This window comes from Falco peregrinus, chromosome 4 (genome assembly GCF_023634155.1).
Source record: "Falco peregrinus isolate bFalPer1 chromosome 4, bFalPer1.pri, whole genome shotgun sequence".
Taxonomy (NCBI): Eukaryota; Metazoa; Chordata; class Aves; order Falconiformes; family Falconidae; genus Falco; species Falco peregrinus.
The window spans coordinates 97,063,241-97,085,152 of record NC_073724.1 but is presented as its reverse complement, the minus strand read 5'-3'; the positions used below and the strand labels follow the sequence as shown (position 1 = coordinate 97,085,152).

Sequence of the window (21,912 nt, the reverse complement as noted above, 5' to 3'; positions counted from 1 at the left end):
CCATGTGCAGAGGCAGAGCACAAGAGAACACCCTCTTTCAATAGAGAACCTGCCATGCTGATCACACCTGATTAGGTGGGTTTTATACTTAAAGATCCCGGGTCATGAAACCAACCATATTCAAAAATCAGAGGCTCAGAGTTAGGTATGTTTGATTTTGAATGTTTTCCAGATTTAGGGCTGAGTTTCACAATAGAGGCAGAGTGAGAGAGCCGTGTGCCCACAACACTCTCCTGTAGGCTGCCTGGGTCTCCTGTGTCTTTGCAGCAAGAGCTGCCCCTGTTGCTTCTGGGTCTCAAGGAGAGGCTGCAAATCTCCAGAACTGATAGAATTTAAAATGTATGTGATAAGTTACAAGGACACAGAACAAAGTATCAAACTGATAATATAACCTCTTACATAATATAAGAATATTATGGCATTAACATATTCCTCCCTGGAAGTTCTAATATTAGAAATTCTTTCAAATTGCCACGATTAATAAAGAACCATCCCACCAAATGTGGATTTTTCTTTAAAAAAATACCCTCACAAAATATCACCTACTCATTTAGATAAAATACTCCTCCCTAACTCAAGCCAATAAACCGGTTATGCCATATCAGAAATGTCCTGTGCTCACCACATTAATGTGAGTATAATGCATGCACAAGCACACCCTGCATGCATGATTGTAAAGTTCTTGAAATAAATTTCAGGATTAGTGTCTCTGTAGCTATATCTTCAGCCTCCTGCCCACAAATCCTCCTCTGGGATTACATCTATTATTGCAAAGCTCATCTTTTGCCCAAACATGGAATTTCACAACCCGAAGTTGCATTTTCTTGGGGCCCTGGGGCTGAATAATGTTCAGCGCTTCTTTGGAGTGCAAAATGTTTAAATTTGCATAGTTATATGAATTCCAAATATACAGAGGCACAGACACATTTTCAAAGGACTCCAGCCCAACTTTATATCCTTGGAGACAGCTTCCTCCAAGAGGCAAACTGGAGGCTCAGGTCGGAGTTCCTACACCTCTGCATTAGCTGGCCTCTGCTGAAGGGCCAAGTCTGTAGCCACATTTCCACACCGATGTGCAGCTGTGTGCCACCTGAGCGCTCGTAGCTGCATACCTGAGTCAAGCTCCCACTGCGTCTTCACACCTTGACATGGTGAGTGGCCAGACCAAGGATGAGGAGGTGTTCGCTGCTTCCTTGACCTAAATGTGTCCTGCAGGGCTGACCAAGAGCCATGCGTCACCTAAATTCACGCGCAGAGGCTCAGAAATCCTGAGAAGCCATGCCTCCTTGTAAGATGCTCATCAACTCTGAAATCCAAGCCATTGACGCCACCTCCCTCGCTTCCACAAGAGCAGGCACTGAAGCAGCTCTCCTGAGAAAGAGGGCTGTCTCCACAACACTCCCTGGCAGCTAATCTCTACAACTGCCTCCTCAATAGTTTACAAAAAACTGCTACACTTATTGCCTATTTGCAGTTGTTAAGGAGAAGGTGTAGAGAAAAACATTTTAAATACAGGGACCAGTGCTCCTTCCATTCCCTACGGTGTTGCTTGCCTTCTAAAAACCAAGGAGCAAGCCACGCACTTCAGGAGTGGGATGACAGGGAAGCAACAGCCCTTGACATACCCTTCGCCCTGTTTGCACCCAGGTACCCCTGTACATGTCCAGTCAATGGCAGAAAGTGTCACGGCACTTCTATTGAGAAGGGCTGCTTCTTCAGCACAGAAAGGCACAGAAAGCATGTGATCAAACCAACAAGAGTATCCAAAGCCATCGCTTTCCCACTGACAGCATCCAAAAGGGAGATCGTTTCAGCAGGGACTTGGAGGTCATCTCTATAAAAGTGAGTACCGTTACTTAAACTGGAGGCTTGGGAAGCCCCAGCTGCTTTCTAACCTGGCTTTGCTTTGAAGAACTTGCTCCGTCAAAAACAAAATTACTTTTTACTGGGTGCCAAGGGCTCAACCTCAGGTCTTAAACTCACCCATCTACAAAACATTGGCATGCTTTCTGGGTCTCTGCCAATGCTGTGGAAAGATTTGCCAGTGAAACAGAGAACTAATGATTGCATTTGTGAGCTTCCCTGGTACTAACAACTACAATCAAAGCCAGTCTGTTTCAACTTCTTTTGCCTTGTTGATGTGCCAGCCATGGCAGAAAGCTTTTCTTGTCTGCTTAAAGTTGTTAGATGACTGACAGCCAAATCCTCAGCAAATCTTACACAAAACCAGAAAATAAGTGTCTCTGGCTATAAAAGGCTGTCACCAATGTCCCAGTCGAAGTGAGAAAAGCACTACACTTTGACGACACTGCTTAAAACATGGGAAAAACTGCCTGTTTGTAATGTTATCAGAACACAAAATCTGGACTTGAGAAAAGGCAGGAAAAAAACTCCATTAAATAAAAACAAGAGAGGTGACTATATAAAACCCACATCATCTAGGATGCATTTGAATGCTTCTCTGGAAAGCTCTGCAGTGTTCATAGGAAGCCTGCAAAATATTTACTATAGCTAGTGCTTCACTGATGTTAATTTTATTTCTTCTCCAGGCCATCACAGGTAAATTTTTATGGTTTGACGCTTCTCTCTATGGAGAAACATCATCTCTATGTTGAAAAGTGTCCCTTGAAACAATACTTAACATCACTAGAGCGATTCAGGTGCCCAAACAGAGGCATCTGGTGCTATTTTAGATTCCCAAGAGTATCAAGCCTGGCCCTAGCTGCTGCAGGTCCTCTTGGTCCAGCCAGCCCGTGGAGAAGTCTGGGATACCTTAGGAGATCTAAGATGGCAATAGACACAGGTATTTAGGGCTCTGAATCCCAACCCCAGTGCTGTAATTATTAACCATTAAGTTCTTCAGAAGCAAGAAATCTCTGACTTTCGCTCCTGTACAGCCCTAAGCATGTTTACAAATAAATACTACCTCGTAGCAATGCAGGATCCGACTAGCTGGAAAACCTTGTATGGGAACTGTTGTCCTGCTTGAAGAGCCATCCAGACAATAGGAAGACCACTTTGAAGGGACTTGGAACTCCATGCATTCCCCTGGACCTGTTCTGCAGCTGCTTCCAAGCAGCTGGTGGGGAATGCAGCCAGAAGCACCAACCAGTCATGCAGGATGAGGCACGCTGGGGAGGGCTAGCATGGACAGCACTGTGTCTCCTACATCAGCAGATCTGCACATGTCCTCTCTTATGAAGCATGACCAGGCAAACACACTATATAGTTCTGTAAACTCCCCTCTGAGGGAAACATGACACTACCCCTTTGTTTTATCATTATTCCTATTCAAGTTTAGGTGCTGCATATACATGCCCTTAGCTGGCTGCTTCTGGTGCTGTGGGAAGAGGACATCCAGCTCCTCATGATGAGGTCTGAACACTGAAAAAGGGTCCTCCCAGTACTGTCAGGGCTGGTGTGTGAACCCTTCACTGGCATGTCCCTGCTCCACCAGTTCTGTGCATGAAAAGAATACACTGTTTTCCAGTCCTACCACTTTTTATCATGGCTGCCGCTGAGCTACCTCATAGGTGACATGCTCACAGGAGGTGAGTCAACCCTCCTTGAGGTCAATGGGAGCCATTCTACTGACTTCAGAGGAGGGGTTTCCATACTGCATGGGGAGAGCTGGGCTTATCTCCTAACAGCACCTAGCGCAATGTAACTCAGCAGATGATACTGACTATACAGCCATCATTTAAAAACGCTAATGGAAAGATGTCCCATATACGGCGACGTTTTGGTCATTTACAAGCTATCCAAGAGACAACAGCTACGCAAAAAAAGGCTGCTGGCTTCTTGGCACAGGTCAAATGTTAAGAGTTTGGGTTAGAGGCCTATGTATCAGACCGTTACATACTTGTTCTTTATATTCTTAGTCACTGTATTTACGTGAATACAAAAAGTACAACATGGCTTGGCTTTTCCTTTTCACCCTCTTATCACAGCAGCCACAAAAGTTCCCAGAGCAGAGTTGGTTGCTGCTATTTTGGAAATGACACAGAGATCCAGCTATAAAATTTTCATGCCCAATTATTATTTTGGCAGACTGACAGTGCTCGCCTGCAGATTGCATGGCAATTTTCTATTGTTCATTACTCAATAAAATCTGAGTGGAGTCTCTTGATAGATACGTCTCTAACCCAAAGGCCTCAAATTTGGTCTTTACTCTGCCAAATTTTAAATGATATTGTAAACAGCAGGAGTGTTAGAATATCTGAAACAGGTCACTGAAATCTTTTGCATCAGGGAGTCTCAGGCTTTCTGACTAAAATACTACCTGCTACCTTAAAATAAGAAAAGTTCCTCTGCATTTGTGCCTCATGTTGTCTTTTATACTGCGATGCCATAAGAAAACTGATTGTAAAATGAGATTGAGAGTCTGATTTCAACCCACAAGAGCAGAGAAAATCAGTGTTTATGCTAGAACCATTACCGTTCAAAGCTAAAACTGTTCAAGACGATTATCGACTCCAGCATTCCAGCTTTAAAATTATACTCCAAATAAAAATGAGAAACCCATATTTTGTTCAGTACTACAGGCAGAATGCACTGTTAGTCAGTGTGAAGGGCTGGTCATGCATAGCTTTGAGGACAGTTTTGGGTGTTTAAAGAATGGAAGTTTGGCTCCCAGCCTGGGAACCGGTGCATACAGAAAAAATAACCAACCTTATTTTTAGCTTTCTGTTTGATGGAAGTGCACCATAGCCCGTGACACTTGTATGATACACTGGCATGCACCCTGTAGTAATGCTGCAACAGACCAAAGCAAGGGTAGAAAACCAGCCACAGCGGACAGCCAAGCTACGAGGATTTCCAGTACACTGGAAAACTTGGAAGACGCTGGTTTGATAACTTACACAGTAACAAAGCTGCTACTGGGGGCAGTGGCTGACACTCTGCTGCTTCTGATGAACCTGAACCTTGACATTTTGCACAACTGCTTTTTACTGGTCGATCTCAGCTAAAGGTTTGGAGCTGCTGAGCTACAGCAAATTAAATGTCTGCAATCTGAAAAGATTACCTGTACGTAACACTTGTATTTCTACTGAACTAGTATATGAGGTGTTATTCCTTTTTTAGATCTAAAACTCCCACAAAAATTGAAGTCAACAGGTGTTGTCTTCTGAATAAAATCATTACAGAAAAAGTTACTAGATAGTCATAAACTCCTTTTTTATTATTTTTATTATCCTTTGAATAAAATAGTTTGGAAAGATCTCTGTCTGTACTTATGTACTACAGGTCTCAGCAGTATCACTTGATCTAGACTGATACAAAGCATTTTGTCAAATGAGTACATCTACCCAGCTGCAAGTTTAATTTCCAAAATCTCATCTTTTAATAAAAGAAAACCCCTTCAGCCTCTAGCTGTTCAGCTCACAAAGAAATCCTTATAAATGTATCAACCAAGTGTAATTGCAGGTGTATCTGTGAGTCTACAGAGAGGTCAGGGGAGCAAGAGATGAGCTGTTCCCATGTAGCTGTGTAGGTGCTGGATGCCTGGTGACCATGATTAAAGTACTACCATTGCCAATTACTTCAGAGAAGACTGGGGAGAGCCACAGAGCTATGCAAGACTGCACCTCACTGTTTGCTCTCACAAGAAAGGGACAGGGACAGACATCATACTTGCCACTTTAGGATGGTCCTCTAACTTTCTGGGAAAGGGCAGACGGGAAGAGATATCAACCTCCTACCACTACTACTTTCCAGTTCCTAAACTACAGCAAACTATGTCTTCCACCATGCCAGACTGAAGCAGGGGGATGCACGTATGTGTGTGAGGGAGGTTTTCTCAGGCATGGGCATAGCAATCCCTCCCACCAAGCTGTAGAGGATAGCAGTGGATCAAGTCTCTACAGTTACTCTGCTCCCTGGCATCCTTGAGCGCAATCGCTGAAGGATCCAAGCCTTTCCTATTGATTTATCTTCAGACACAAAGGCTGTTACACAGAGAAAGAGAAGATTCTGTTCTCCATAACCATGATAGGCGAAATGAGAAGCAACAGGTCTCAGTTGCAGCCAGGGAAAGTATTCTGACAGCTATGTCCAGGAATTGCCTGGATCCTCCAGGAAGGACGGCATAGCCCAGGAAGGAGAAATGGACTAGATGCACTATCTTCCATCCCTATTTTCTGTGATTCTCAGAAACCCTCTCTGCAGACCCCATCACAGACTCATTAATCCCTGCAATGCACAGTACTATGTGTAGTGGAACAGCGTACGCTCTCTGATGACATTAGCCACAGCTGCAGAAGGGGTAACAGAGTTTTGTCCAATTATCTCGATGTTGATATTGTGAAAGTTTCCATAACGTGTAATAAAGCCTGCCTGGTTAGGGGCCAGATGCTCTTTTGTCCTTACTGAAGAGGAGAGAAGCAGAACCCAGCCTGAGCTGAGCACAGGAGAAGGAAGAGGGGAACAATGCCTCTGCAATGTGGTTTTGCAAAACTGCCACAGAATTGCTGCTTCTTGAGTCCTGGGGGACAGTACTTGAGCAATGCAATACGATACATTCATCACAGGCAGAGTATAAAAATCTAGATAAACAGCAAACACAAGCCCTCTGGGAGGGGCAAACCAGTCATTAGTTGTAGCAACTGTAGTACTGTGGGGTTCTGGTCCCACTTCTGTTACTGGTGCCAAAAGCAGAGTACCGATGGAATCACAGCGGCATGAACACTGCGTCTGCTGCCAGAGAAAGTATTTGCTGGATTCTGTGCAATGGAGTTTCATCTCTTCTGTTGTGCTTGGATATAAGGGTTATTTGTGTGCAACTCAAATGTACCTCTCGTGTTCAGGTTTTGCTTTTACTACTGTTAGACCTTTCTTAAAAGGCAGGTGTTTCAAATCCATTGGATTTGGGTCTTCTCAAATCATATGAGTGTAGTGGGGGTCCTACTCCAGGATTTTCCTTAAGAGAAATGAATTCAGAATGATAATGTTATAGATATCATTGCTTAATTCATGTGGACAAGCAAACATCTCTGCTGCTGCTTCTGCTGCTATGCTAACAATAATAAATCACCTCAAGTTTTTAAATTATCAGAAAAGAAACTTTGGGTGTTATTTACCTGCAAAGAGGTTCTACAAGGTCCTTGTCAAGAAAATCATGATCTTTCTTTACTGCAGCAATGTCAATAGGAAACTGGGAGTCTATAAAAGGAGACACAATATTAAGATGACTGCTTGCTAGTCAAATGAAAATACATTGTCTACATCTAAAATGCTTTGCATGTGCTTGCTTACTGAAACCTAGTACGGCCAATTTTACTCATCTCTGGTTCCCTTCCAGCTGTATCTGTGACCCCTTCAGTCACTTTTTTTTTTTTCCTGTTAAAGGTACAGTTGAATGTCCTGTGCACCAAAGAGACAGCAAGATTATTTCATTTTGGCTTTAATAAGATACTTAATTGTTTAGCTGTTGGGTTTGTTGGTTTTTTTTTTAGTGCCTAGCACAAACGAATAAGATCAGGGAATTGCCAACACACTTTCTTCATTCACATGAGCAACAAAGTTCTCCATTCTCATCACAGTTATTTGCTCGTTGTTATTATTATACCACATCAGACTTTTCCCATGGAACAGAAACGTTCTGTGTTTTTTGCTTTTAATACAGCCCCCAATAACAATTTCAGACAAAGGGTTACTCAAGTAAAAGAAACAAAAAAAAATGAGCTGAATTATAATCCCCAATATTAACTAAAAAGCCAGACTAGCGTGCTGGAAGCTGACATTTGTAATGAAAAGTGACATGGCTGCAACACATTAGTGGGCTCTGTAACAGTGGGATGGGTTCCAGTGCTGTGGCTGCTCTCCAGATTGCTCTGCCATGCTTAGGTACCACAGCAGGATGCTGTGATACAGGAACTGCAGCCAGCATTTTCAGACACTAGTGCTTAACACTGACATAATGGATGCCTGTAAAAAGGACCTTTTTTCAGAGACACAGACTGTCTAGAGCATGTATTGACTGCATGGGAACTGTGGGAGCCCAGCACAGGTTGTTTTTTGGAGGGAACATTCCTTTGAGTTCATCAGGCAGCAGGCTCTCCTTCCTCTGGGGAAGTTGGTATCTGAGTTACTCTGATTACAAAGCAGACACAAAAGTATTACTGAGCACCCAGGGACTGTGACAGACACACATCTATGTCAGCTTTGGTGTGGCATGCTTATTAGTTCCTTGCCGGGTTTAACAGAGCCTGCCTGGCTCCCGCAGAGCCACCTGGGCATCTCTGCATGGTGCTCCTAGTCACCGAGCACCATCAGGACCCAGGGCCTAGCACCTGAGCCTTGAGATACCTCAGCTGGCCATCAGAAGCCATGGAGGTGTCCTCAGCACCATGTTCCCACTGCCCCCAGTCCCACATGAGGGGATGGACACTGTCCAACTGGCTCTCTGCAGAGCTGGCTCTGACCCGTGAGGTTTCTTGGCCATCATTCCATGCATGGAGCCGTGCTGCCTCCAGACCCAAGCTGACCCTGGAAGGTGTCCAGCGGCATTTGGCAGAGCTGCACTTCGGCTAATAAGCCCGAGTGGGCCTGAGCTGGCTCTGTGTCTCTGGCGGAGAGAATAAGCAGTTTGAGGAAAATGAGGATCAGCTGCATCAGCTTCAGTTTCCTTCTCAGCACTGGGCTAGGGAGAGCAGGAAAAACCCAACCCCAGTCACCAAACTGCTCCCGGAGGCAGCAGCAGTGCAGCCACTCGCCCTGCCTCGGGGACACCGCTTCGCTGGGCACAAACTGTACAGCTAGGGAGGGGACACAGCCATTTGCTTTGAGTTAGCACCAAAGCTTTTCTTGCTTTGCAAATGTGAAATGCAGCTCAGATTATTCCCTTTTGGTAACTTTGCAGAGTTTTAAGTCTTATTTTCAGTAAGACTGAAATTTTCAGTAAGATTGAAGTTTTCATTAACTTTCAGTGTTTTATTTTAGATGCAGTTCAGGAAGTTTAAAATAAAGAGAGACCTATGTATTTGGATTTTTTTACTTGTTTTTTTTTAACATTTGAGGTTTACACAAACTATGTCCCTCATTTTTTTTTCTTCCCATGGCTATGAGGGCAAGAATCTTACTTTTCTTTAGGCACTGGTATGACTCCAGCAGCTGAGGCTTTGTGAAGCAGCCAGCCATGGCCATAACTCAGTCAAATGTAGAGCTGGCCGTCTGCAATCTCTCCTGGCAAGGGCCCAGTGCACTTTCAGTACTGCAAAAAGAGAAGAAAAACCCACTTACCCTCATAGAACTGAGCATATTGGGGAAATCCAGCCGCACGTAACCAGTCACACGCCTCCTTTGCTTCGATTTCTGAGAAGAAAGAAAAGAGAAAAAAGTTCACACTTTGTTATTTCGCATTAGAAGTTCTTTTAATTACACGGAAATAACAAAGAGACTTGGTAATAGCTGTTGGTTGCTTAAAAGTACTGTCATCACTCTGAAGTATTTCTTTATAGCACCCTTTATATATAACACCTTATATATAACACTTTATAGAGGTGAGGGAATCATCAGCTGGACAAGACAATAGATGCTCCTGATTCTGGAGGTGACAGTAGGGAAAGGTGAGCATGAGGGAATGGAAGAAAATCATATTTGAGAGGGGGACTACCTAAGACCTAAAAGCTTTTTGCATGGGAGAGGCAGATCCACACAGTGCAGTTACTAAAGCAGCAGTAAATACATGTCAGCTACACAAAAACCGAGGATAAATTTTGAAGTGTCTCCAGTGAAACAGACTTTGTGCACTCCAGCAGTCACACATGGTTATGCACCCAACCTCTGAGATGACCAATGCATGCTGACAGTGGGGTACCTCAATTTTTACCAAGCTCCGTCGGTTTATTTTAGGGAAAGCAGCGTGCCAGGTCCAGCTCTGCCCAGCACCCACACTGCCTGCGTGTGCAGCTGCTCCCACAGCAGCTGGAAGAACAACTGAAAATAGACGCTCGCCCAGATAAACGTGGGCTTCTGGGGAAACCTGGGCAATGTGTCCTTGCTGCCCAGATACAGATCAGGATCTACCACATGTACAGTTCCAGTTTACAAGATCAAAGTCAAAACACATACCTGCACCTCTTACATTTGCAAAACACAAAGGAATAGACTGTGCAGGTGTTGAAGAAAGTAGACATTTTATGTTGCTTATTATTCAACCTGAATGAACTAGTCAAGGGTTTTGGCACATTTGTGGTTGTAAAATCTAGGCAGCAATAACACAAACCCCTAAATATAATGCAAGGAATGGAACTGGAAAAAGAAAATCAGACCCTTGTTCTGCTTGTTCTGACTTGCATGCAAAAAATATTCCAGTTGTAAATCTGTTTTCTACTAAAATACATTTTTATAGATAGGAGATGCTGGCATGAATTTTTTGCCGTGTAATTCTGCTCAAGTCACTCATACCCTTGATGACTTCACCCACTGAAGCTCACCATAAAACTTGCTTTGAATATACTGTACAGTATGTGACCCAAACACCTTTCTGATCTCTAAATGCCAGCAAATTTTGTTGCAGAAATCAAAATTCAGAACACAAGGTCTATGTATCAAAAGCTGGACTTCCAAAGATGATTAGACAGCCAGTAACAGCTCTGCAATGGCTGCGATCATTAGCAGTGCTGAAAAGAATTTACCAACAGGTCTTCATTTGCTTTGACATTAGTGCATGTTGAGGCCAAAAAAAGGAGTATGAAAGTACATTCAGTTCTTAACACTGCACAAAAGAATGAGCAGTTTACATAAAATGTGGCTCTCACTATTGCACATCTGTGTGCTGAAAGCACATCTCTATTATGTTCCAGTGAGACTGCCTATTTTTATTAAATACTTGGAAAAAAGACAAGTCTTTATACTTTTTTATTTTGCTTAATTCAATCTCATGAAACACAGATGAATCAATCCCAGTTCAATATGTATTTTACAACTCAGAACAGCTGTACGTACATTCTAGCTTCATCTGGCCTGGAAGCACAACTAACAGAGGCTGTGGGTGATGGAGAATGCTACCATTTAATGCTCTTACACGCTTATCATATTTCAATGTTTTTTGCAGTTAGCTACTCAGAGGAGTTTGCTGAGGAATCTTCCTGCAGCCAAAGTGAGATCTAAAAAATCTCAGGTTGCAATGGGTGAATAATTGCAGGGAGTACCCAAGGAAGTAAATCTCACCCTTTTGGGGTGGGGGTGGGTGGGTTGATTTTTTTCTTGTTTGTAACACACTGCAACCAGTCAAAAATGATTGACTGATTAACATCTTTCTTCAAAACTTCGACTCTGTGTCTTCCATGGAAGCATCTATGGGGAGTATTCTCATTTTCTGGGTGACCACCTCAAACAAACAGATTCAGCCTTGAATAAGATTTGCTAAGTCAGATTCCAGGATACTGGGTCTTGGACATGTATCAGTGCCCAGCGCATATCCCATCTCTCTCTTTCCTTTCTGGTCTTACTCAGAGGAAAGCAGAAGGGGAGAAGTGCAATGTGCTGCTGGCCCAGCCAGATATATGACTTTGCTCATACAAGTGTATTTCCACTGGCTAAAGGCACCTGTTCCCCTCTTGGCCGCTCCTACAGTTTAAGTGAAAAGGCACAACCAAGGATTTACTCCTTATCAGACACCAAAGGCAATTTCTATTATCTTGCTCTGGGCATGTTATCCAAGTTGTAGTTCAGAATGCAATAAAGATGCTTTCATTTCTGAATATTGTAATGCTTAAAACATAATTTGAGATGCTCAGTTCATCCTTCTTTTTCTGTGCACATACTCTAATATTTGCTTTTTTTTTTACTTGCTGGTTAAACATCAATGAAGACTTTTTGAGAAGTCATCAAAAAGACCACACTGAAGCTGTCAATGAAGTGTTGCAGAAATTACTTTTTGTAGTGTTGGTCCAGTTCTGTTCCCGTGTCCAAGCTAATGCAGGGGTCTGAACCAGCCTGCAGCACCTGCATGGTCTTGGTGAAACCCTGAAGGACCTCAAAAACCACATGTATTCACAAGTGGCTCCAAGGCAGCTTGTCAACAGCACAGAGAAGGGCCGTCATGCCAAGAAGAATGATTTTAGAGAGGACACAGCTCATAGTTACCTGCTTGAGGCTGGCAGGAGCCTCAGCTCCTCCCAGAAACTTGTGAGCCACCACCGACCCACAAGCAGCATCTCCCTTGGCATGACCCAAAGTCTGCTCACCCCATCTACCCAACGCCAGTTGGCTCTTTCTACTGCTTCCTTTTGTGCCACACCAGTTCCTGGCCAACCCTTCAAAGCTCTAGCTCAACCCTCTAAACTGGCAGAACACTAACCCCCCAAAACAAGGAATGGTCTGTTGTTGAGTTAGCAAGCTGACCGAGATCCTCTAAGGGTCCTGGTTAGTCCACATTAGCTGTATTTTAACAAGCCCAAAAAAACCCAAATCACTGGGACAGTCCTTTCTCACATGAAAGAATGCAGGAGAACTGTCTAAAAAATTGTTTGGAGAAAATTGACCTGTCAAGAGAAAATCATGTGAGTAATTTTCTAGTTTGGGACCTTAACACTGTCCGTGAATACTGGTGCTAAGACCTAGATACTACAGTTCTTTCCCTTTTCCTGCCTAGACATCAGCATTTCTTCTTGTTTCTGCCTTTCTACCACTCTACCTCTGTCTCTTCTATCTTCTATTTTGGTGTTTCTCGCTTTTTTTTTAAACTAGATTTTTTGCTTAAGATTCAGATATCCCTTTGCACAACACAGTGAAAGAAAGCAACCAGAATAAATAAGGTACATAATTATCTCATCTATTATGTTCATGTCAACTTTATGTGATAAATGCTATTATTCATCTGTCTGTAACTGTTTATGCTTACTTTTTTATTCCCCCTAAATTCTTCACCACTTAAATCTAATTTACTGGACCTAAGATAAAATATCTGGGAGTGATAGAGAAAATGATTAATCAAGTCATTGGAAAGGAGTGCATTTTACTGTGCAGCCAGTGAGCTCCAGTGGCCATCCCAAGCAGGTATGTTAAGTAGAAGAGGTCTCACTCTTGCGAGTGTTGTTTGGGAGCAGAGTAACAGTGTCATTACAGCTCAGAGGGTTTGCAGGTAGTTAAGCTGGTGCTATGCTTTACATTAACTTTTGGTCCTTGCCTTCAAGAGGAGGTCCTCCTTCAAGAGCAGTAAAACTGTTGGGATGACAGAGTTTGTACTGCATCTTCCAGAACAACATCAACCTGGCATTTTAGGGTCAGTTTGGAGGCTCAGGTCAGCCCTGGGTTTAATAACCCCTTTTACTTTCAGGAGCTGCTTGGACCTGTCTGAAAGGTAAACCAGAGAATACTCCTGGGGAGGAAAGACTGATCATGTCTTATACCTAAGGCAGGGTCAGGGTAGCTATAGACACTGTGTTGGAGAGCTCCAGCCTTGCCTTGCTGGTCTTGATGCATCACTTGTGTCCCATATACCTGTCATGTCACCAGCAAGCCACGTCACCACCCTGACGTCTTCCCAGAAGAGTGCTCATGAGGGCAGGCGGGATCTATAGGAAAGTTCAGCTCAGGCTGAAGCTGTATGAGAACAGATCTAGTGTGTTTCTGCCTCTTCTTGCAGCCCAGTCTTGAGTTACTTCAATGTCCACTATTACTGTCATCCCCCTATATCTCACAGTCTTTAGGATACTTCCCTGTGTAACTTTTATTCTTATTTTACAGATGGGGATTTAAAGCACTTCAGAAGTACATAAGCAGTTTATATGTAAGGTTGGTGGGAATTAGGTGCCTGACTCCTTAAATGCCCATAAAAATATAGCTATGTCACTCATCAGTGACTAATACCCTTGGAAATCTGGTCTGGACAGACCAAATCCCAAATGTTTGAGACCTAATCCCACCACTCCATTGTCACTCAGCTACCATGTAACACTAAAGGCTGACAGGTTTCCATTGAGTGGCATTTGCAAAGCTACTTCTGAACTAAGAAATTAGATTACAGTAGGGTAAAGGTGCTACGTTCCAAAGAACAGGAAAATACTTGTCAATATGAGAAAAGATGACTTTCCAAGGTCATAAATGGTCCAAGGACCATAAACCCACAGTAAAAGAGGCTCACATCTATAGCTTGCAAGGAGTAGGTTAATACCTTAACTACTAGATTATCATCTTGCTTACCTGCTGCTGGCAGGTTGGTGTTGATCATGGAAAAATACAAAACCTTTCACATTCCCTAAGGAAGAAGTCCCATGGAATTTAATAAAGACATACAATTTACTGTAACCTTTCATGTTGTATTGTACCCACCAGGATTCCTTAAAAGAGAAAATTCTGAAGTTTTATTTGTAGGATGGCATAAACTTTTGTGCAAAGGATGTTGGTGTCTCTGAAATTATTTAGGCTTTTAGCATGATTTCCTGAGAAATCCATTTGAGGGAATGCTTTCAGGTAGAGGTCTAATGCTTTATCCCATTCCCTTCCACTCTGTAGGACTTTTCCAGAAGAATTCCAATAATAACACAAGGGTAATTGCACCATGCACCCGTAAAATTACCATTTATAGTACAAATATATCACAAAATAAAACATAAGCATACAATGAATTTGTATGATTTTACTACTCTATGATATGTACTCTTCAATAAATCCTGATAATAAGGTTTTCAAAAGTGGAATTTCATTTGGAATTATTTTATATCATGCCATATAATTACTATTAGAGGCAAGGTTATGTTTTGCAAGCAAGGAACAAATAAAGCTGTCAAAGTGTTATTTTAATAGACCTTAAGCTTTTGCAGAATATTGTAGTACTAGTAATAATACAATAAAATACGGACCTTTTGAACTACTGTGGCTAAATTTAACTCAAAATGTCAATAGAAAAATATCCTTTCAAGCTCATGAGTAGTTTCTTTATGTGTAATCCTTTACACTTGGTGAATAATAGCCAGATGATGTCCATTCATGCTCTGACTTCTTAGAAAGGCTGAAAGTGAGAAGCATGACTATTTACGGACATGAAAAAAAAATCCCATATGCTGAGAGATTAAAAGATTGGGACTGTTTACTTTGGAGAGCAGATAAATAAGGAAGGTTTATGATAAAAAGGTACAAAATCAGGGCTAAGATAAAAATAGGAAATTGGGAACTTCTCTTCACTCTACCTTGTAGCACAAGGACAGGGAGATTAATGAAAAGGGAGGAATGAAAAAAAAAGAAGGCAATCTGAACCGATAAAGTATTTTTTTAAAATACAGTCTATAAAATTGATAGTCAAAGGACACCAGGGTCAGGAGATGAGTGGGCTCAAAATTGAGCTGGAGTCTTGTCTTGACTACTCACTGCTGCCACCACAAACTTGGAAAAGGATTCTCCACAATGGAATAAATGAAATCAAAGACAGTGTTATGAGATTGTTTTTTCCTGGTTAGACGATCCCTTATATAGCTTTTCCTCCTGAGCTACTGACATTTCTGTTGCTCAGACACAGCCTGGAACTATATAAAATGTTTCTTTCAACCACTATGACAATTGTTTTGTTCCCGGCTACAACCAAACTCTGCACAGCCCAGCTGGGAGAGTTCTCGTCAGACTTTTATCTTAAATAAGGCTGCATGTCCCAAGAAGAGAGGTGTGTTATTCCCGCAAGAAGTTAGGAACCTAAGTCCCCTTTGGCTGAAAGCATTATGCTGAATTCCTTTCCAAAATTAATGGGATACTGGTAAAACTGGTGGGCCTGAGGTTCGTAGCAGGTTCATCGGGCATGAAACGTTAGAGGTCTGGGATCAGTATCTGTATTAATATTTTTTACGTCTGCATCTCATCAGAGCCAGGTATACAACAGAATGATTTCCCTCATGCTAATACCAGGAAGGCAGCTATGCAAATAGCATCACAACAGCAGGGAAAACACTAACACTCTGCAGTGTAGGAGACACCTCTGTACAATGTGCTACACTCCCAAAGCTCTTTAAGCTGAGAGGTGACTCACAGGGGCCACTGAAGCAGCCAGCACAAGTCAGCAGGGACACAGGGACACACAAAGCCATCAGCAGCAAGAAATAACCTGAGGGACTCCTGATTCAGAGTAACTGGCGACCCTTCCAGACAGCCTTTACTGCCCCTGAGAGTCTTTAGCATAAAATCAGTTCCCCCAGGGAATTACCCCATTACGCAGATGTCTAAGTAACTCCCTCTGCTGAGGTACAGGGTGTTCAGCACAATCAGGCACCTAAACATGAGAATGCAATGAGATCTGGACACCAAGTTGTCTTAACATTCGACAGCCTCAGACATAACCTTAATAGCACAGCAATGACGTTAATAGTGCCAACTGATGCTGAGAAGTCACGTCTTGTTATATGGCTTAGCTATGTGATAAAACAAAGAGACTTGGGTCTTCCTTTGAGTGTCCTCTCAAGGTCTTTGGTTGCTGTTTATCATCATAATCCTTTCTATTTACTACTGGGTTTTCTTTCTCCTTTTCTTTCCATGTCTTCCACTCTGAAGTCACTTAAAACTCACTCTCTGCCATTCATTTCTCTGACATCTCTCCTATCCACTGTCCCACATGTCCACTCAGTTTATACAACCTTATTCCACGTTAGTTTCCTTTTTTTTTTTTATCTTCCTTTTAAGTTCCTGAAACAAGATTTTAAAACCCTCCTAACCCCAAAATTCTCTCCCTATCTCCGAGTATCACTTCGAAACCACTTTTCTTCTTAGCTTACAATTGATTTGTACAATGCAGCACTTTGTGATGACACTAATAAAACAATAGCTTGCATCCCACATCTCATCTTGAAGCACTTTAAATGGTTATAAAAACTGATGCGAAAGTTATATATAGGGATCACTTCATCCCTGGGTGAAATGCAGCTGCATTAGGATGAAATGTGGCAGCTGCATAAAAGAACGCTGCAGCAGTTTATGACAAGAAACAAGAAGAATACTTTATCCAGCTGAAACTACTAAAGGGATTTATGAGATAGATAAAATTCAAATAATATATATATATAGAGGGATCTGACAAGGACACCAGGCTCTCCTCCCTTTAGTCTTAGGAAAAATTCTCTGGTATTGCTAATGGGCAGAAGTGATTAAAAGCTTGGTTTCCTCCACATCCTCCCCCTTCCCCATTAGGATTTATATCCCTTTTCTTGCCTTCTGACAGCCCCCATGAGTCTCGGCTCAGCACAGACTCTGAGGACAGAGTACCACCCACCCGTTCTTCAGTACCATGCTGCCCTTCCCACCTATTTGGCCTGCCATTCAAAAGCCGAGCACCACTGACTTGAGAATTAACAGCGTTCTGATCCGTGAGCACTGCATGTCCACTGAAAAATGTGTTTGGGTAAATGTCTGGAAAATGTGAGTCTTTAAGGCCTCTAATATAAATTCTATTGTATTTTTAATGTGGAAGGAACATTATCAAATAGGTAGAGAAAGGGATAACGATCCCATCCCTTGGGATCTATTCTGAAACTTCTGGTGACTCATAGAGTCATTATGGGCCAAATTTTGAAAACAGACTCATTTTATGAGTTTCTGCTTTAAGTTCCCAAATTAAGAGATCTAGGCAGCATCTAAACTTCTATGTATTATGGACCAAAGAGTGGCCTGAAGACCAAAATAGCTGCCAAGTTCATACTGAAAAGGGAAATGTTGAGCCCAGCTGGTGTTAGAAGATTTTCCACTGTATGCTCTATTGCCACCCAGATGCGCTATATAGTGATTTTTATGTTGTACCATTGGCAGTTCCGTATCTAATAGATATTGTTAATAATCAGTCATTGAAACATCACAGTTTGATATACCTATTCATATATGTTCTTATTATATATTCATGTAACATATTCATCTTGTATAGCTTCTATTTGACCTCTATTTTTGAAGAGTGAAAGAGCGAATGAGTGGCCCACAGGCTGCAAAGCAGCTTTGCAGAAAAGGACCTGGGGGTCTGGTGAACACCAACTTGAACAGGAGGCAGCAACGTGCCCTCCTGGCAAGGAAGGCAGACAGCATGCTGTGCTGCATTAGGAGGAGTGCTGTCAGCAGGTCAGGAGAGGTGATCCTTCCCCTCTTCTCAGCACTGGTGTGACCACATCTGGTGTGATGGGCCCAGTTCTGGGCTCCCCAGTAAAAGGAAGATACAGATTTACTGGTGTGAGTCCAGCACAGGGCTACAAAGAAGACTGAGGGACTGGAGCATCTGACAGATGAGGAGAGGCTGAAAGAGCTGGGACTGGTCAGCCTGGGGAAGAGAAGCCTCTGGAGAATACCATCTATGTGTATAAAAAAACTGAAGGGAGGGTGCAAGGAAGGCAGAGCCAGGGTCTTCTCAGTGGTGCCCCATGACAGGTGATGGGTACACAGTGAAACACAGGAGGCTCTGTCTGAACATCAGGAAACACTTTTTTAGGGTGAGGGTGACCAAGCACTGCTGCATGTTGTTCAGGGAGGTAGTGAAGGCTTCACCCTTGGAGATACTCAAAAGCCATCTGAACATGGTCCTAGGCAGCCAGTTGTAGATGGCCTTGCTTGAGCAGGTGGGTTGGACAAGAAGACCTGCAGATGTTCCTTCCTACCTCAACCATTCTGTGATTCTGTGACTATTTCAGGAAATGCGTAAAAATAACTCCAAACTAGCCCAACGGTGAGGAGGAAAATACCTCCGCTAGCAACATCATACTCCTCCTAGTGGAGTATTTCGGATGAAGAAGTGCTGTAAGCTCCTCTACACCCCTTTTCTTCTTGAGGAAGACTAGAAACCATTGATTTTAGATTTTAGGACCCAAAGAATCATAGGAAGGGTAAGCATAACACCAGGGAGAGATGTAGCTGATAGGAAGTATATATGTATCAATTCCACCTGTACCACTACTGGAAGCTTTATGCCTGGAATTAAGGGAGTTATCTTTGTACGTGAACTAACTCTTTGATTAGATTACTAATACTTTAATTACAGGAGCACTAGATACTTCAGTTTGTACACAAGTTATGTTTCTTCAGTGCATGTAAATTGCACAAGGTGTTTTGGCTCATACTGTGCCCTTGAGATCTGGTTTGAATTTGCGTGCAGCAGATGGACCCCACTACATGCAGCTTGCAGCTACCCTCTGTCATTGCAAGGTTTTGAAAAACGTCATCTCTTGCAAGGCTAGGGAAGATCTGTGGACAGCTTGAATTCAAGCAGCGTACATGATGCACAAGGTCTCTGGAGTGGCCTTTCATTCAGAGGGCTCCCAAGAGGACGTGGTGCTGGTCTGAGCATTAGTTTCAGCTCTTATGGATACTCATAACTCCAATTCAAGACAGATATTTAATGACTCTGGAAGTCAGGGTTTTCAAGCTCAGTGCCCTAAACCAGAGGTCAAGTTTCAGACTTCAATGCCTTGCTTGGTTTTTCCACAATACCCAACGTGGCTTGCATGTGTGCGGTACAGAAGTTAATTGGTCAGACAGTAATTGGAGCTCATCAGATGAAAGGCACTATGGAATGCAGGAGAATGCTTCATGTTATAATTTGAGTGAAAATGTAAACAATACCCCAAAAGATAGATGTTGTCATCGTAAACTTTCTCTCTGAATTATGCAGATAAGTAGAACAAAACGTAACGCCTTATCAACATACTAATTATTCCTTGATTATACCCTTCATGTGCTGTAGATGTTCAATTACATGTGGACAATCAGATATACATCAGAGAATCTCTACCCATCCGAGGTGGTCTTCATGCTGTGAATTTATATTAAACACGGAACATTAATATGAAACTAACTCCCCTTGGAGATAATACTTTGATGTATTAATAAAAAAAGACTTCTCAGTGCTTGTTTATCATAAAATAAGATTAAAGCACTTTCTTTTGGAGTTCTGTGTGAGATGAGTAATTTGTAGTGCAAGAAACATCGGTAAGATACAGCACATACAGAGGAGCTCAAATATTCAAGACAGAGGTCCGAATGCATGGCTTGTGCACAGTAAATGCAATGCACAGTGCTGAGCTACCACCTGGTGTATTATCTGTCTTATCTGCTGTTGTCAGCTGGTTAACGCTACAAGCAGATCTGCCTTTAGATCCCACTGTTTCCTCATCAGCTCTTTCCAGGAAAGGGCCAATTGAGAAAGATGTCCTGCGTATTTCTTCTGAAAAAAACTAAGCCCCAAACAGCAGAATGTCACTTGTTCCCAGAGTCTGGAAGAATTTTTCATCTACGTATAATCCAGTAACAGGAGGGCTGCCATTATCCTGAAAGTACAGGCAAGAGCCATACCTACAAACCCAGATAACTTTTTCTGGTTCACAACCATATCATAATTATTATCATTGAAGTACATCAACATTATAAACATATTTCATCATGCCTCAAGACTGTAGTGAAAAATAAAATGAAGCTTAACATAATTGTGGATATCTACTTTAGTGTTATTATTTTTCTTAGAAGATTAAACTTCAAAACACCCATATCTGTTTAATGTTTTTTTCAAGCTGCTATTTACTACAAGAATATTGCTAAGAGCTGCCAGGATGTCTTCTTGTGACCGTATGAAGAAATGAAAAATTAGTAAATTAATAGTAAGCAGAAGCATTACTTTCTTTAACTAGATATTCTGAACTCGGTCCATTGTCCTCTTTCGAGCTGGACTGGTCCTATGGCAGTGCCAGACGTGATGTGATAAGCTAGGTCTGCCATGAGCAGGGGTTGGACCAGATGACCTTCATTGTTCTATGGTTCTACTACTTTTAAAAATTATTTCAGTGATTGAAGAAATAGCATATGCTTACATAAAGACATTATTGTGAACTAAATTTTACCCTTTGCTTTGACTGTGCAGTGATGTAAAAACAACTGAGTCACACCAGTGTGTGTTTCAGTGTGATCTAGTCCAGAGCCACTAATTACATGGCTGTATGCTGATCTTTATAGAGTCATGAGAAAAACAAAGAGATTAAGGGAAACAATTATTTGGTTACTAAAAAAAGAAAGTATTTCTTCACTCTGTCTTCACAAAGGCACCCATTTTTACAAAAGCGCCTTCCAAACACTTCTCTCCAACACAAAACCAGCACTATATGTGGGAAAGTCAAATTAAAGGTTCTTTTTTACAACAGCAGTGGAGCTACAGTTCAGACAGCTGTTCAGACAGTTTCCATTATCCATCACATGATGGAAATTTTTCTTATTTTTACTGAATTGAAACAGGTAACTTTCAATATCAAAGTGGTGAACTCAAAGGCCAAAATTCTAAGGATATTTAAATTTCCTAACTGGTAGGGAGGGTGTAGATCTTTGAAGATGTTTGAAGTATTTAATGCTCATTTGCTTCCTCAAGCACCTTTAATTCTGATTCACCTGATCCTGCCTTCTACTACTAGGTGGCTGCAGACATTTTCTATACACCTTGGCACATACACATCTAAATTCACTTCGAAAGTGCAATTGGGAAGATTACAGAGCAAACAGTTTTACCAGTGAACTGAAATGATAACTAAAAAACTTCCAGGATTTTTCTGCAGACAAATCATCAGATTTTTGTTGTTGTTGTTGAGTCCCCTCTGCAATGAAAGCTGCAGTCCGTAGAGAGCAACACGCAGAAATAAGGTTAAAACAATTCCTACATGATAGCTGTGCATAAACATTTATTCGTTCATACTGGAGGGAGGAAGGAACAGACAACTTGGCTGTGTTGGTATAGTTATTATTTTTAGCATTTTGGCTGAAGTCTCTAGTTTCCTTTCCATACATTTTTTATAGAAGGCTGTGGGGGTTTTATGTGCTCTTTCAAGTAGAGAACAGACTTTTAATGTAGTGAAAATACTGGTTTTCCATTCTGCAGCTCACCTAGGTCTGTTTCCAGCTATTAAAACCATTGCACAAAGTAACTGTTCCCTATAATACAAAATTCTGCTATGGCAGAAATAACACTGGGTATCCACA

General features: G+C 42.0%; 1 protein-coding gene across 5 annotated transcripts in view; it reads right to left on the bottom strand.

Moving 5' to 3' along the window:
• Positions 1-21,912, bottom strand: part of STARD13 (StAR related lipid transfer domain containing 13) — a 297,105-nt gene that overhangs the window by 29,617 nt on the left and 245,576 nt on the right. For 4 of the 5 annotated variants that reach the window (XM_013302212.3, XM_055801536.1, XM_005241161.3 and 1 more), the window contains 2 exons: positions 9,241-9,312; positions 7,080-7,161 (listed from right to left, as the gene is read on the bottom strand). In XM_013302212.3, coding sequence (XP_013157666.2) covers positions 7,080-7,161; positions 9,241-9,312 — 154 coding nt within the window. The remainder of the gene's footprint in view (positions 1-7,079; positions 7,162-9,240; positions 9,313-21,912) is intronic. The other variant, XM_027792021.2, reaches the window with a different exon arrangement.